This window comes from Oryzias latipes, chromosome 9 (genome assembly GCF_053564925.1).
Source record: "Oryzias latipes strain Hd-rR chromosome 9, Olatipes_Hd-rR_3.1".
NCBI lineage: Eukaryota > Metazoa > Chordata > Actinopteri > Beloniformes > Adrianichthyidae > Oryzias > Oryzias latipes.
This window is the reverse complement of record NC_136245.1, coordinates 21,351,269-21,366,260: the sequence shown is the minus strand read 5'-3', so window position 1 is coordinate 21,366,260 and position 14,992 is coordinate 21,351,269. Positions and strand designations below refer to the sequence as shown.

The window sequence follows — 14,992 nt, the reverse complement described above, 5'->3', positions numbered from 1 at the left end:
GCTTGATAACTTATTTTTAAAATCAAGATTTACGAGGCACACTGAATGTAACATTAAATCACACCACATCGAGTGGAGTGTACGCCCCCCAAATAAAAGTTGTCTAAACCAAACACAACATTTTGTTTTTTGTGATACTGTTTAAGTTTTGTGATACTGTTAGATGAACACATTAAGCGTGCGTGTTTTCTTTCTGTTGTGTGTTTATTTAATACGTCTGCATGTTATAGATTCTTTACATGCATGCTAACTTTTCAAAATAAAATAAAAAAGGTTTGACTTTTCACTCTTTCAGCTGAACAGGCTTTAGAGAGCCGATGTTTATTCTGTGACATTGCAATCATACTTATCAAGTTACATCATAAGGCTGATGAACCAAAAGTAAAACTGGTGTAAAGATGTTATAAGTAAACTCCACCGCTGCGGCTCAGGGCAATGCGGTCGGTTGACCGAGGTCAAAACACTTGTGAACGTCTGCATGTGCATAATTTTCTCATCTAACTCAAGGTGGGGGGAGGAGTGAAACATGCCTGAAGGAAGACGGGTGAGTAAAGCTACAACACAGACACACCCAGTCCAACAAAGTTTGTGTGGAGCAATAAGAGGGTGTGGCCTTCCCCCCCTTTTTTTTTTCTTACAGAGGGAGGAAAGATAAGCCAAGTTTGTCTATAGATCAGGGGCAGGAGTCACAAAACTGAAGAGGAAGCAAAACACTTTCACTCTACTGGGAGAGATCGTCCAGCAGTACAGTACATTTCTTCCACTGCTGCTGCAAAGAGAAAACCAGGAAAAAAAGGACTCTGCAAGGAGGAATCAGCTCAGAGAAATAGAAACTCAACGCAAAGGAGGGAATCAACCCAAAGCCATGAAGGACAAACTTAGACGAGGAGGTGGGAGAAATCAAGTTAAGACTGGTGAGTAAAACCTGCAGTCATGTTTTTTTCTACTTGTTTTTTTGCCTTCCTCACACACTGGAAATGTGTGGAGGGAGTGTGGGAGATTTGGCACTGATCTGCTGCTCTGCACAAATCTGCTGTAGCCTTTTCAGAATAGCTGCTGTTTGACCAAGGATTTTTATGGTAGGAGTCTTCTTCATGCACACATGTCATAACTGACATAACTGCAAAACCAGTTATGATTTATTAAAATAATTTGGATAATCACCTTTTTACAGTCATTAAACCTTTAAATACAAAATAAATCTTCAAGGATATCACCCACTGCATGCAGATTACACCCCCACCAGCAATGAAAGCTTTTTATTTTTACACAGAAGTAATGGTTGTTTGAAAAGGTGCATTTCAACATTCCTGAGTTGTTTCTTTGCTTATAAAATATTAAAACTCTGTTGGCAGTTCAGCAGGATTGCTGTCCGCGGAGCTTAAAATTTGGCTTCAGGTTTGCAGGGAGGAGGGATTTCATACAGCGAATCAAGATCAGCTATTTTTTGGGGGTGTGCTTTCCAAAAGTAAAGTTTTCCCAAACTGACAGCAAGAACACAGACTCTTTTGTATGCTGAAAACATAGACACTTAACAAGCTGACATCTATCAGCCAGTGCACTCCACTGCCCGATTTGAATTTTTTTCCCCTTTATTCTTTGTGTCTACCTCTGATTCTTCCACATGCCAATGCTGGGCGTGGCTGTCCCTTCACCCCAGGATGACATGAAGGCTATAGGCAAATTCAACAGGTTTTAGTCTTACTGAAGCTGGTTAAACATGCCGAGTCCTGTTTTTCCTTGATTGTGGTTCAGCAAATGAGTACTAGGTTTAATCCACTTCCAAATTTCTGTCATTTGCATGCATGTAGTCTCATATCCCCCCAGGCACTCTTACAGGCAAAGTCTTAAACCCTCTCCAGGTAGATCTCCTGTCATTCAAGGGGGGAAAACTGGCTTTATATTATTAATATTACAGAATTTAATGATTATCCTAATGTTGTTTTTTTTACTTTGACTTTCTCTCTCATACAGATGTACTCAGCCAGTCTAGTGGCAATAATTCAGTTGCCGTCAAGAAAGATGACGAGACATCCTTTCCTGTAAAAATCCAGGGAGCCGGGGTGGAGCCATTTGAACTGCAGGTACAAAAGGTCTTACTGTGCTTGAGTGTGTGCTACATGGATTAATACATGCATAAATGTTTGTATATGCTCATTAAATATCCAAGATGAAAGGACATCTATGATCTCTGTTTTTATAGGTTAATGGCTTTTGGCTTGTTCAAGATGCAATATTGAACGTGCTTTCGAGAAATGAGGTCTGTCCACGTTCCAACTTGTCTCTGGCTCTAGCTGGTCAGACTCTGGATCCCCTTGCAGAGCTGCAGAGCCTCAAGGGTCTGAAAGCAGGGGTCAGCATGCGCCTCGTAGAAGGTAGTTCGTTTGTTTTGAGCATAATTTTGAATCTTTTCACCAATGCCAAAATATAAAATATACATTTAGGTCTTGGTAAAAGTGTCCCCCCCCCTCCCCCCTGTATTTTAATAATTTATTTAAATGTTTTAGTTGGATGCAACTCCATTTCGTCATTGCAATTTTTAAAGGTTATGCTAACCAATCCCCCTCCTTAACTTTTAGAAAATCTGAACTCTTTTTTCTTTTTTTTACAAAACTTTTTGGTTTACAGATGTTTAGAAACGTTTGGTCAGACGTCTCTGCATGTTCCATGAGAACAGACTTTTCTCAAGTTCGTCCCACCTTTCCCACGTTGCTGTGAGTTTTATTTAGAGTTGGTCACGCTTGTCTTTTCAGAGCCGTACACTTACCACTCAGCCAGACTGCATCTGGCCCGTGTTGTGGAGCTGCTGAGAGCCCCTGGCCCTCAGGATGCTTTAAGGGAAGGACGCTCACCAAGCGTCCTGGAAGCAGTCACGCAAACACAAGCTCCCGGTAAGCACTTAAGAAACGTAGACCCGACTGCAACACAGTAAAAAAAACTGATTGAAAACTTCTCTCTTTGTGCCTATGCAGATGCTGCCTTACCAAACGGAAAAAACCAGAAGCGTACTGTTACCAATTCAAAATCAGAAGTAAGCAGCCAGGATGGAAGTCCACCTGAGTACCTCCTCCCTGGCTCCTCGGAGAGGCCGCTCATGGCTCTACTGCCTCACAGCTCCCAGACAGAGGTGTGATAAGATGAGGAATCTGTTCAAGCATTTCAGTTTAAACAAAGACAACAAACGTCTGTCTTTTTGACCTTCAGGTCCCCAGTTACCTGAAAGACTTATCTCTCAGTTGCTGGAACCCACCTCCAGGACACAGGAAGCTGCAGGGAGACTTCATGTACATCACAGTGTTTACAGTGGAGGGACGACGTTGTGACATCACGTCCTGTGTAAAAGGTTTCTTCCTCAACAGGTAGCTGAATTTTAAATGTGTTCAAAAAAATGAATTGTTTTCAAGTTCATTTAGACTATGCTGCACCGTGGGGCAAAGAAGGTTCTGTTTAGACACTTATACTGCACATTGTCTCACCTAAAAAGATGAGTGAGGTCTGTAATATTTATTATAAATATACAGAAAATAAGTTTTTGGCTCATAAAGCTAATGAAAATTCAGTCTCTTACAGACCTGTTGCCTCATCTTAAAAAAACGTTTTTATCTTCCACTGGTTACCTAAATCAGTGTCACCTGTTTCAACTGGCTATCTGTATGAAAGACACCTGTCCACACCCAAACAGTCAGACTGTAGCATCTCCCCCCTGACCAAGACCAAAGAGCTGTCTGAGGACAACAGGGAGAAGATTGTAGTCCTGAACAAAACTGGCATGAACCAATCTACAAAAAAGAAGCAGCTTGGAAAGAAGAGATCAACTGTTGGAGCAATTATTAGAAAATGGAAGAAATACAAGATCCCTGATGATCTCTGATGCCAGATTATCTTACCTGGTGGGGTACAAATGATCTTGAGAACAGGGGTGAAACAGTCCAGAATTACACAAGGGCAGTGGACTATGACCTGAAGAGAGCTGGGACCACAGTAACAAAGGTTACTGCTAGTAAATCACTACATCACCATCGATTCAAATATCATGCTTTGGGACTGTTTTTCTGCAAAGGGGACATAAATGACCGATCTGTATTCAGCCAGGGATGAATGGTGAGATTCTCGGCAGAAACCTCCTTCCATCAGTGAGAGCATTGAGGATGAAACGTAGCTGGATTTTCCAGCATGAAAATGTTCCCAGACACACATAGCCCGAGCAGAGTGTCTGCGTTAAATGCATTTCAAGGGTCTAGAGTGGTCTAGGCAGTCTCCAGACCCTAATTTAATACAGAATCTGTGGGAGGAGTTGAAATCTAGCCCCTAAACATCACAGTTCTTGAGTATATCTGCATGAAGGAATGGACCTAAGTAGCAGCTACAGTGACAACCTGTTGAAGACCTACAAAAAACCTTTGACCTCTGTCATCGACAACCGGGGTTACATAATCTTAAGTGGGTTAACTTTGAAAAAGGGTGATGGACATCATTTTTGGTCACATTAGAAAAATATAGAATAACAGAAAACCATAAAAAACTAATTCTAATTTTTAATTAGTTAGATTGGCTTCAGGTTGGAATGACAAGAGTTGACTATTAATTTATTTTCACCTACAGATCCACTGAAGATGCATTTGATCCACGCCCTGCACAGTCTTCTGTAGTTTACCACTGCCTCACAGACCTGCTCTGTCACATCAGTCCTGCTTTCAAACAAACATTTACCACCCTCAAAACCAGGTAACCCACTATTAAAGCATGAGCTCCATTTTACTTTTAAAGAACATATATATGAGTTCAACCAGGGTAAGGCAGGGAATTCCAACTTCTTTCTTCAGGCCTCAGCAACCAGCAGTGGAGGTGACTCCCACTCCTTACCACACTCTGAGCTGGCTCGGACCTCCCTGTGCCTCTCGGGCCCACAAAAACTCCTACAGTAGGCTGGGTTTGGATGAACAGGCAGCAACGCAGGTTTGTGGAGGGAGGTGCAATTCTTTGACAGGTGTTTGGAATCAAATAATGCAGTTCTGTGGTTTTTAGGCTCCAGATTGGAATGAGGAGTTACAAGGGGCCAGAGATCTTCCTCAGGGAAGTCTGGAGGAGAGGGTGCAGAGAGACCGATCTGTTCTACAGGTTAAGTGTCAGTGTTATGAAATTTAAACCTCAAAAAAGGACTTTTATTTTATTTTATTGTTTTCAAGTTGTTTATTTGTAGAAAAAGATAAAATACTTATCTGAGCTTTTTGATTTTGTAAAAACACACATTGTATTCTAGTCACAAAAAGAAAGAAAAAACAGTAACACTTGCAATCTGCTGAAGGAACCATCTATCTGTTCATTGGTCATTGATGATTTGGGGTGAAAAGTTGTAGTGATTGTTGGGATTTACTTTCTCCTCCTCAGGTTAACGGGGCATTTGTGAGGGCTGTCATGCAAGGAGCAGAAACCATCATAGATGGGTTTGTTGAACCAGTGAATGGAAACCCAGAGGACCCAGCTTTCCTATGGGGTGGCCTGTTCATGAGCCAAGGGGCAGGCGGTGGGATGTTTGGCAATGAAAGGGGTCGCAGGTGAGACACGAAACATGTATACTAATAAACAAGCAAAAAATGGTTTTGCTCTCAACTTTAAAGGGTAAAAGATTCTATCTTCATATAGATAGATCTTATTTACCGTAATCACTTTTTCCTCTCATTCTGTTTTCGCAGGGCAGCTCAGAGACTGGAGCTAAAAGGCGTTCAGGCTTACAGTGACTTGGAGGGGCTGCAGGGACTGCACACTCTACCTACAGCCATCGTGGACTACAGAGGAGTGCGACTGTCTGCTCAAGGTCTGGCGCCTGGCTTAGAAGGCTCGGAACAGGGAGAGGAATCCAATGCTGCTTCAAGGTAGTTACTTTAAACTGAGACCAGGCTGCTGTAAAACTGCATGTGTTGTGAGCATATTATGGGGCTGTCAGTCCTAAATGCCCTTTCCTTTTGTGTTCAGAGGTTTGCTTTATGGGGTGAATGCAGGACCCCAGGAGTCCCCCCATCGCAGAAAGCTGCTTGCCCTCTTGGCCCATTCAGCCAAATCGCTTTCCCTCCAGAGACACGTTGTTCTAACACCTAATGGTCATAAAGTACCGCTCTTCACTGCCGCGGATGCTCAGGGGCTTCTGGGAGCTGACGGGCGGTTCTACTTACTAGACGTGTTTCGGACCTTTCCTGCTGATGCTAACTTTTGTCCAGAGACGGAAAGCCACACACCTACTGAAGATGAAAATACAAACAAAAGCTGTGAACAAGAGCTGGAGAAAAATGGCTGTCAAAAAGAGGGCTTTCCGAGGAATTACTGTGCCTCTTCTGGGCTTCCAAGAAGCTTTCCTCACCGCCTTTGCAGGCTGAGACCGGAGTTGGTGCAGGCTTTCATCCAGCACAAGTAAGTCCTGCATGACAGAAACCAGTGTGGAATGCACTTTTGTTTTTTTAAGTTTTCATAAAATACGGATTTCATTTTCCCTTTAGACACTCCCAATTCACGCAGCTTGTCAGAGAAAAGCTGGATGAGAATGGAGGTTTTGAAAACTGCGCACTAGCATGTAAGTTTGTTTTTGTCAGTGCTCAAATCCAAATTTTGTTGAAAAAATTCTGAATTAACATAATGGTTTGCTCCTCACAGCTGACTCACGGTCCACTGATGCCATGCGAGCCGCATGTCAGGAAGTGGGGTCACTTAGTGACATCATCTTTGAGATGCGCTTCAACCCAAATGTTTTTTCACCAGGTATTTGCTTAAAAAAAGCATTCAATTATTTAAACTTACACTCCAGGACGGCATTAGAGCTCATCCCTCCTGCGTTTCAGGAATAGCTTTTCCTCCAAGTGAAAAGGCATCAATAAATCTGCAGGAAAGGTTGCTGAGGGAAGCTGCAGCTTTCATCATCACAGATCAAATCCCAGCCTTTGTAAGTGGTCGTGTGTATCACAGACATGCTTTAGAATAAATAAAATGGTCTCATGTCAGTTGTGCTTGTAGATACAATGTTGCTTGCAAAGCAGAGAAGCACCAATGGACGGAGCATCTCTTAAACATGCGCTGCACCAGAAAGGCATCAATGTCCGATACTTGGGGCACGTGAGCAAGTCCATCATCCAGTCAGAACACAAGGAGCGACTCAGGCATATAATGGTTTGTTATTCATCAACAGAAATATGAAAAACATTCCTTCATTTGCAGATGTTTAGTTAAGTCTTTTTCATTATTTCTGCCCTCACCAGAGGTCAGTTATGGGAGACATTTTCATCTGCTCAGCCAGAAGAGTATTCAACACTTTCCTTCAGGTGCTTCATAGAGTTTTTGAACTATCCTTTTTTTTTAAATACTCTAGAATAAATTCTGTTCATTGAGGTGTTCACTTGTTTCTGAAATACTGTCTGGATATGTCTTTACAGGGTGTGGACGTACCAAGTTTCTCTGCAGCAGTCAGCCACTTCCTCAACTGCCTGTTAGTCCCAAACTTCTCAGCCTCTTTTGTTGGAGAGGAAACCAAGAAAAAGTCGAGGCGGCGCGGCCGCACTGCTGGATCTTCTGAAACCACACCCTGGAGCCTGCTGACAGGTGCTGAGCTGTGGAATCTGGTCTGCCAGGATGCAGCTGAAACATACGACGTCTCTGACAGCCTTGGGTGGGGTTCCACACTCTCTCCTTCTACTCTTTTATGCAAATTTGCCATGGTTAGTATCTGAAGTGAGATTATTCTCTGTGACAGCTCTGGTCCAAGCCACCTGGTGGAACACTTTGGCCTTCAAAAACTCTCTTTGCTCAGAGACTTCTGCTTGAAGACTGGACTGCAGGTAACTAATATATTTGCTATGAGCATGTTCAAACTAGGTATTACGCCATCAGCAATTAAAATCAATCACTTTATTTGTACACCAATTTTCATCATCATGCTGTCAAAAACACGGTGCTTAACAAACATCAGTTAAAACAATTAAAGGTCATAAGCAACAAAAAAATAAGACATAAAGAGGAAGGAAAGATCTAAATGATAAACCATAAAACACTTAAGATTAGTTAAAAAGATGTCTTTATAGTATAGATAAGAGAGCAGAACCTGAGGATCTGCATATTTGTATGGACTGAGGATGCAACAGAACATGCAAACACATCATCTCCAAAGGATCATTAAAATTAAGGGAAACTTAATAAATTCAACCCTCAAAATTGGAAAATAAAATAGATTTATTTCAAGTTGAATCTCTACTTACAAGAGTATCATGAGGTTTCTTATCAAAAAACAGCAAATGAGTTGATCGTCAGTATTTGTGTGCACCTAAAAACAGAGATTTTGGTCATTTCTGATCAGAACATCCAAGGTTCTTGTTCCCACAACCGGAAAGAAATCTGCTCTGACTATAACAAAACAAATAATTCTTTCTGTCTCTTTTGAAAGTATTATATTGCCATAGAAAAAGGGGCTAGTTTATAATCTTTTGATCAAATAATTGGCGAGCTTGTAACATCTAAGAGAGACTTCCAATATTTCAAGTGTCATTCAGAAAGGCACACGCTTAAAGCCAAATCTCATCAAACCCAGCAAAAAAAAAAAAATCACATAATTATGACCTATTTTGGAGGAGAAAAACCTGTTCTTTGTAAAAAGAATATATCATACTAAACTCTTCTTGTCATGACTGGACAAAGGCCCCAAGCATACAGCAAAAGCTGCAAATATATTTACATAAAACTGCGAAATGGAATAAAAGCAAACTGACAGAAAAGTGACTTTTATTTCTCTGTTTGTGTTCACATTAGTTGAGACTCAGAGACTACTTCCTGGAAACTCAAAGCAAAGCCCCCATCAGTCCAGACGACATTCTGAACATCTTCCCTGTGGTCAAACACATTCACATGCCGACTGAGGACGCCGTAAAGGCCTTTCGTGCCGCACAGAACTTCCTTCAGAAAGGTAAGTCACCCAAATCTGATGGGCGTCATCATGACTAATATGGGTTTAAAGATCTAACACTGCACTGTAATTTTGCTGGGTTCCCAACTGCAGGTCTGCTGGAACAGGCCCATGAGAAGTTGAAGGAAGCAGCATACCTCTATGGTAGGGTGTGTGATGACCTCCACCCTGATGCCTGTTTCTGCAACAGCATTTTGGCAAAGGTGACCTTCCTGCAGGGGAAATCAGCAGAAGTAAGGCTACTTTGACTCATTTTTGAATGTCTGCCAATCACACAGTTAGTTGTGCAAGGGACACACTGAATTGCAGTGACTCATTCAGGGCAAATGATCATTTTTTAGTTCATTGTTTTTCTCCACACTTCATTCCTTTGGTTATAGAGTGGCTAGAATGAGTGTTCATTTCAGGATGTCTGAATGTCGTCATGACTCGTGGTCACTTTGACTCTCGTTAAGGCTCGGAGCGTGCAGCTGAAAGCAGTGGTCATGAGTGAAAGAGTACTAGGCTTTGACCATCCCAACACCATTCAGCAATATGTGAGTATTGACACAACCTCCAAAATCAATATAATTATTATATAAGAAGCTTTAACAGATGTGTAGTTTTTTTCTGGTTGTCACCGTTTGGTTGATTTAAATGTGTTACAAAAAGGCCCTCCTGGGAGTGTATGCATATGCTGGAGGGGAAACAGCCCTGGCTCAGAGATGCTTCTTCAGAGCTCGTCTACTCATCCTCACAATCCACGGTGAAGACCACCCATACACTGCAACTGTGGATGTAAGTTACTGAGCCTTTGATGCTCTTCACCACATGCCATGAACCAGCATTTTGACTGCGGTTTGTTGTTTGTTTGATGTTGTTTCTTTGCAGAGCTGTCTCGGCCTGATGCTGACTGAAGATCCAACCGGGCAGTTCCTAAAGAATGCGCTGAGACTCAACATTTCCTTCTTTGGCCTCAAAGATTTTAACACTGCTCTCACGTAAGATGTTTTTAAAAGCGTAGATTCTTTTTTTTCTTTTACTTCAATAATCCGTCTATTTCTTCATCTGGATGTGCAGTCAGCATCTGCTAGCTCAGTGGATGTGCAGGAAGGGTGACTACAGAAGTGCCATGACCCACGAGAAAGAAGCACTCACGGCCTTCACTTCACTGGTTAGTGACTGCAATGAAAAACGGACATCGAAACGGCCTGCATTTGAGTTTGTTCATTTTTTTTTTCTTTTTAAGTTTGGCGAGGACCATCCACAGACTTGCTGCAGCAAAGAGTTTCTAAGCACCATAACCAAGCAGGCGGTGAAGGTGGAGCGCACTCTCAGACAGGCAGGAGCTGACTGCACCGAGCAAACCATTGAGGTATGGTAGGAACCCATGTAGCACTCATGCAGAGGAGGAAACCCCCACTCACTTTGTTGTCCCGTCTGTTTTCAGTGCTTGAACCCAACAACTGAAACAATTCTGGAGCAGATGGTTCTGGTCACAGGAATCAGAAGAATTTCACGCAGGTACACATTCATAGCAATATATAAGCATAATTCCACAATGTTGTTGTCGTTTATACCCTGGTGGGGCCCCACCAACCTGATATTCAACTAAATCAGGGTTAGAGCTGTTCTTTTAAGTCCTGCACTAATTTATTCTGGAAAAGTGAGAACTTGATGTTTTTTGATTATCAGCTTCTTCTTATGGAGTGTAGGAAGATGAACGAGCATGCATGGTTCCTGCTGATCTAAAACGATCTAATAAGTATTAAATATACAAATCCAAAACTAAAAAAGGATTTAAAATGTAATTAATTTGATTGGTCTTTTTTGGCTTTCTTTAGAGTAATTTCTTTGCAAAAATGTTCAAGTCACTAAGAAAGTAATGTCAGTCTATTCAGTTGCATTCCAAATGACTCACTAATATTGCTGGCTTGTTCTCAACATGGGCTAGTTCAACTTTATCATGACGTGGTAGGAGAAAGTTCATTCTCCACTTGGTTGACACCACTGAGTATGTGTCAGAGGCTTGCTGCACCTTTGGCCATTATGGGTGTGAAACTGGCATTAAACTCTGCTCCCAGTGGCCTTAAGTGGTTCTTAAAAAGTCTTAAATACAACTTGTAGAAACCTGCAGGAGCCCTGAGCATGGGAATAGCTCTGATCATGACAGAGCCTCAGCGCATGGGAGAGACGAGGAAAATTAGCTTTAAAAGTAAGAGTGACGTCTGAGCCGTACTGTCTGAATAGTCAAGGCAACAAGAGAAGTAAAAGGAAATAGTGTTAAATGTTCATTTACAATTTTTCAGCAAACTAACAGAATTACTGTTTGAAGACTAACTCCAATCATCTATTGATCTCTTGAAAAAGCAATCCCAGTAGTCTTTTAAATTTGGATTATTCCGCTTTTAGCCAAAATCATAAAACCTGCTTCGTTTTCTAGGACATAGTTTCTGCAGTGCAGCAGAAGTTCATTACCAATTTGCCTGTTGCCGCAGGGCATCCCACCCCCATTTCCCGTCATCCATCTGTTTTACACTCTCTCCCGCTGGTGTACATCCTCTCACAACCACAAGCTAACATTAGTAGTGTAACAAAAATGGCGAGGAATATCTGAGCCATCCAGTTGTACAGTTTTGAGCCGAATTCCAGCTCAGAGGAGGAAAACAGAGACGTTAATGGATCTAAGAAATACTCAAAAATGCAATTTTAAGCTTATTTTACTTTACATGTGTCCTTCATTATCAGAAAAATGCCACATAAAAAAGAATGATGCCAAAAAAACATGTTAAAAACACAATTTTCATCGGAAGTGAGCGTGTAAGAATAATTGAAAAAAGTCTTGATGGCATTTAGTAAATAGTTATGATTTCAATTTCCTTTTTATTAATAAAATATTTTAGTCAAATGTTATAGGCATTTGTTCCATAGTTATATAGATGACAACCTGAGAACTTTTAATGTGCGAGTATGTTTACAAAAACACATTACCTTAATCATATCTATGATTTTTTTTTCCCACAGTTGTTCTATCTTGCATAAATATGACAAATTACTTTTTGTTTTTCCAGTGACAGGTTCAATGAATTCAAGCAGAAGCACCTGGAACGGAAGGTAGCAGCAGCCAAAGAACTGGGAATCAAACTGATTACCGGCTCTGCCATTACAGACCTCATTAACGCAAGAGAAGGAATTTCAAATAGGGAAACAGGAAACTGGAAGGAGGTTCAGGATGGGAGACACAAAGCCGAGGAAAACGGGGGAGAAATCCAGGAGCAGCAGCCTGCGGAAGACCAATCTAAGACTGCAGCTACCGTATCAGCTCATAGCTGTGAGGAAAAGGCCGCTGAGCAGAGCAAAGATGAGGGAGAAAGTAGCACAGAGGCTGTAGCTGTTGATGCCAAGAAAGAGAAAAATGATGAGGAACATGGTGCAATGAATGGAGCTGTGGACAGCCCTGTCAGCCCATCCAGCCTTAAGAGTAAACTGACATGGGCAGATATCGTTGGTTCAAAAGCAGTCAATGGAACAGGAAGTAAAACGGTAAACGGAGCAGACAGTGTCGCTGTCAGTGGAGCGGCTAAAGAGTGAAGGCATAAAGAATACTGGGTTTGGGAGAGTTTAAAAGTCACTGCTGTAAGGCGAACCGAAGATTTAAGCTGTAATGTGATTTAAAGCAGGACGAGTGTTACTTTATTCATAAAAAACTTTCTGTCTGTAAATGCACCATAGTTATTACAGGAGGTGATCAGCTGTAATGTGACTAAACGGCTGATGTTTTTGGATACATTCTGACTTTAACACTAGCCCAGCAATTTTTTAAAACATTTTTTTTATTCAACAATGCTTGTGCTCCATACAGAAAAACTGAAATTCTTGTTTTTTCTTTAAATCTTTTGTCTGAAAACAACGTTGTTCTTTTGTTGTTGCATTTGTTCAAACCTTCTTTGTGATTTGATGTCTCAACTTTCTTGATCCTGTCGAGTGTTGTGCTGTGAAAAAGTATTCCCAAGTTTTAATAATTTGTTCAAAATAAATTCTTGGTGAGTTTTTAATCGGTTCTAATTAAATTACTTACAGACATATGTTGATAGTGTATGGGGTGCTAATAATGCAAGTCTTGTGCAACAAAGCTGGTATTTGAGGTTACATTTTTCATTTTCCCTAAGTTTGAAGTACACTTCCATTTTCAAAACTATTTGAATAAAAATGTGTTTTTGGAACCAAGCTTTGTACTTGAGATGCTTCATTAAATAAATGAATTTAAAAGTTGCTAGAAGTGTTGCGAAAGGGGATAAAGTTCTAAAAAAATGGAAAGTACTATAACGCCATATACATGAAGAAAACCATCTTTAACTAATTGGCTTGATTTGTAATGTTCCACTTTCGTTTTGTGAAAAATCTGAACATAATAGTTTCCTACATGTTTGAAAATTTATATCAAAATTTTATTTCAATGAAGTCCAGTCAGCTCTGAGTTTCCTTCAGGATTATCTCCAAATCCTGGCGGTCTCTGTATTCAGGTTCAGGTGACTCAGCCCAGTTAGTCTGTGGCACTTTGTGTAAGATGTGGGGAGGAAAAGCAATGACTGCCGTATCACTGAAGACATCTATCATGTGAGAAGGACAAGGCAGCATTTTTTCCTCACAGAGGTCCACAGCTTTACTGATGTAGCTGTATTCCTGTTTGAACACTCTTTCCACCGTTCTGCAACAGACAGAGGACATTATTTCATCTCTGTTTGCTAAAAACGATGCGCTCCATCATCAGTGTTTTCTACGAACCTTTCCCTCATACCATTGAAGCTGTTTCCAATGATTACAAGCTGGTATAATCCCCGTAAGCTCCAGTTTTTCCACAGTAGGTTGTTGTACAGAGCCTTCCCACAGTGCATGAGATAAAAAAGAGTGGGCTTGGTCACCAGACGCTTCCCCTCCTAAATAAAACAGCGGATACTTTAGTCTGTTTAGATCTCAGTTACGGTGATAACATCAGCAGTTTGTTCTCTAGAAGTGCAAAAAGAAAAACAATTGACATGACCTCGTTTTCTGTGAGTACAGTCATTCCCAGCTCCCTCAAGACATCCTGCTCTCCAGAGGAGAATATGGGATCATAAACCAAGCAATCCCTTAAGGAAACCTTTAGGAGAAAAAAAACTAAATGAGCAACTCAAAACAAACATAACACATGTTTGTTAGAACATAGTCTAATGCTCTCTTCTGACCTGTAATACTTCCAGCAGCAGAAGCAGCATGGCAAGCTGATACCGGGCTGCAGTGCAAGAAGAAAAGGAGCCAAGGCCATAACACACACACTCCAGCTGATCACCTGTGTTCTTCAGATGCTCCTCAGTGACGTCCTTCTCTGCAGATGCTGATGCTGTGGATGCCATCAGCAGCTCATCTGAGGACGAGGAACATAAGAGTTACAATTCAATTACACACTAAATAAAAAAAACATGTCTAAAAAATTTGGTTATGTTTTACTTACCTTTCCATTTGTGCCAAAACTCTTCGCATCTCAACTCAGTCCTATGAGACAGAGAGTAAAGAATGAGATATCAGAATTAGTTTTCCCCTCGATAAGGCACAATGAACTATGTTTATGAGTGGTTTTCCGTTTTTTTTATTTTATTTCTTACACAGTGGTCCTGATCCGTCTGACAACTTTCTCGACATCAAGCTGGTCTTCTTGGACGCTGGTGGAACTTAAAGGCACATGAGATTTAAACTTCCTTGTTTGCCCTTTTCGACGCCGAGCGACCTGCCACTCACTTTCAGACATTTTTTTTATCTCATTCCCATCATTCAACGATCTATAATAAAATGTTAGGGGTGAAAAAAAAACAGTGATAATAATTAAAAAACAAACACCCTAATCACCTCCGCCACAAAATCAGCAGCGCGTAGGACGGTTTTAAGTGTAACACATTTGTCTTCCGGTGTAACGCCAAAATAAAAGCTTTTATCACATAATTTATTAACCTAAATGTGTGGTGTTGCTGTTTTAACTTAGAGAAATTTATATAAAAACCAACACAAATCTTTAGTAAATGCAAACAAATAAAAATAAGT

The 14,992-nt window shown here is 41.0% G+C and overlaps 2 protein-coding genes across 3 annotated transcripts; one reads left to right on the top strand and one right to left on the bottom strand.

Moving 5' to 3' along the window:
* Nucleotides 1-434: 434 nt before the first annotated feature.
* Nucleotides 435-13,144, top strand: si:ch211-166a6.5 (clustered mitochondria protein homolog). 2 transcript variants are annotated; one of them, XM_078952880.1, is made up of 29 exons: nt 435-544; nt 641-914; nt 1,975-2,084; nt 2,204-2,375; nt 2,754-2,891; nt 2,973-3,127; nt 3,205-3,359; nt 4,603-4,725; nt 4,824-4,956; nt 5,026-5,118; nt 5,389-5,555; nt 5,694-5,873; nt 5,974-6,405; nt 6,492-6,565; nt 6,646-6,750; nt 6,831-6,931; nt 7,003-7,155; nt 7,245-7,307; nt 7,419-7,651; nt 7,736-7,820; nt 8,785-8,938; nt 9,032-9,171; nt 9,394-9,474; nt 9,590-9,715; nt 9,809-9,918; nt 9,998-10,091; nt 10,167-10,292; nt 10,368-10,441; nt 11,989-13,144. In XM_078952880.1, exons 2-29 carry the CDS (start codon nt 866-868, stop codon nt 12,506-12,508), a joined length of 4,146 nt encoding a protein of 1,381 aa, XP_078809006.1. In that variant the 5' UTR covers nt 435-544; nt 641-865; the 3' UTR covers nt 12,509-13,144. The 2 variants fall into 2 exon arrangements, with proteins under 2 accessions (XP_078809006.1, XP_011477520.1); XM_011479218.3 differs by lacking the exon at nt 435-544 and having other exon boundaries at nt 574-914.
* srrd (SRR1 domain containing) lies at nt 11,781-14,852 on the bottom strand. Its single transcript, XM_004072417.5, has 6 exons — nt 14,560-14,852; nt 14,409-14,449; nt 14,143-14,321; nt 13,959-14,057; nt 13,703-13,854; nt 11,781-13,625 (listed from the first exon to the last, which is right to left on the bottom strand). The coding sequence occupies exons 1-6, from the start codon at nt 14,700-14,702 to the stop codon at nt 13,385-13,387; spliced, it is 855 nt and encodes a 284-aa protein (XP_004072465.1). The 5' UTR covers nt 14,703-14,852; the 3' UTR covers nt 11,781-13,384.
* Between the last annotated feature and the right edge of the window lie 140 nt (nt 14,853-14,992).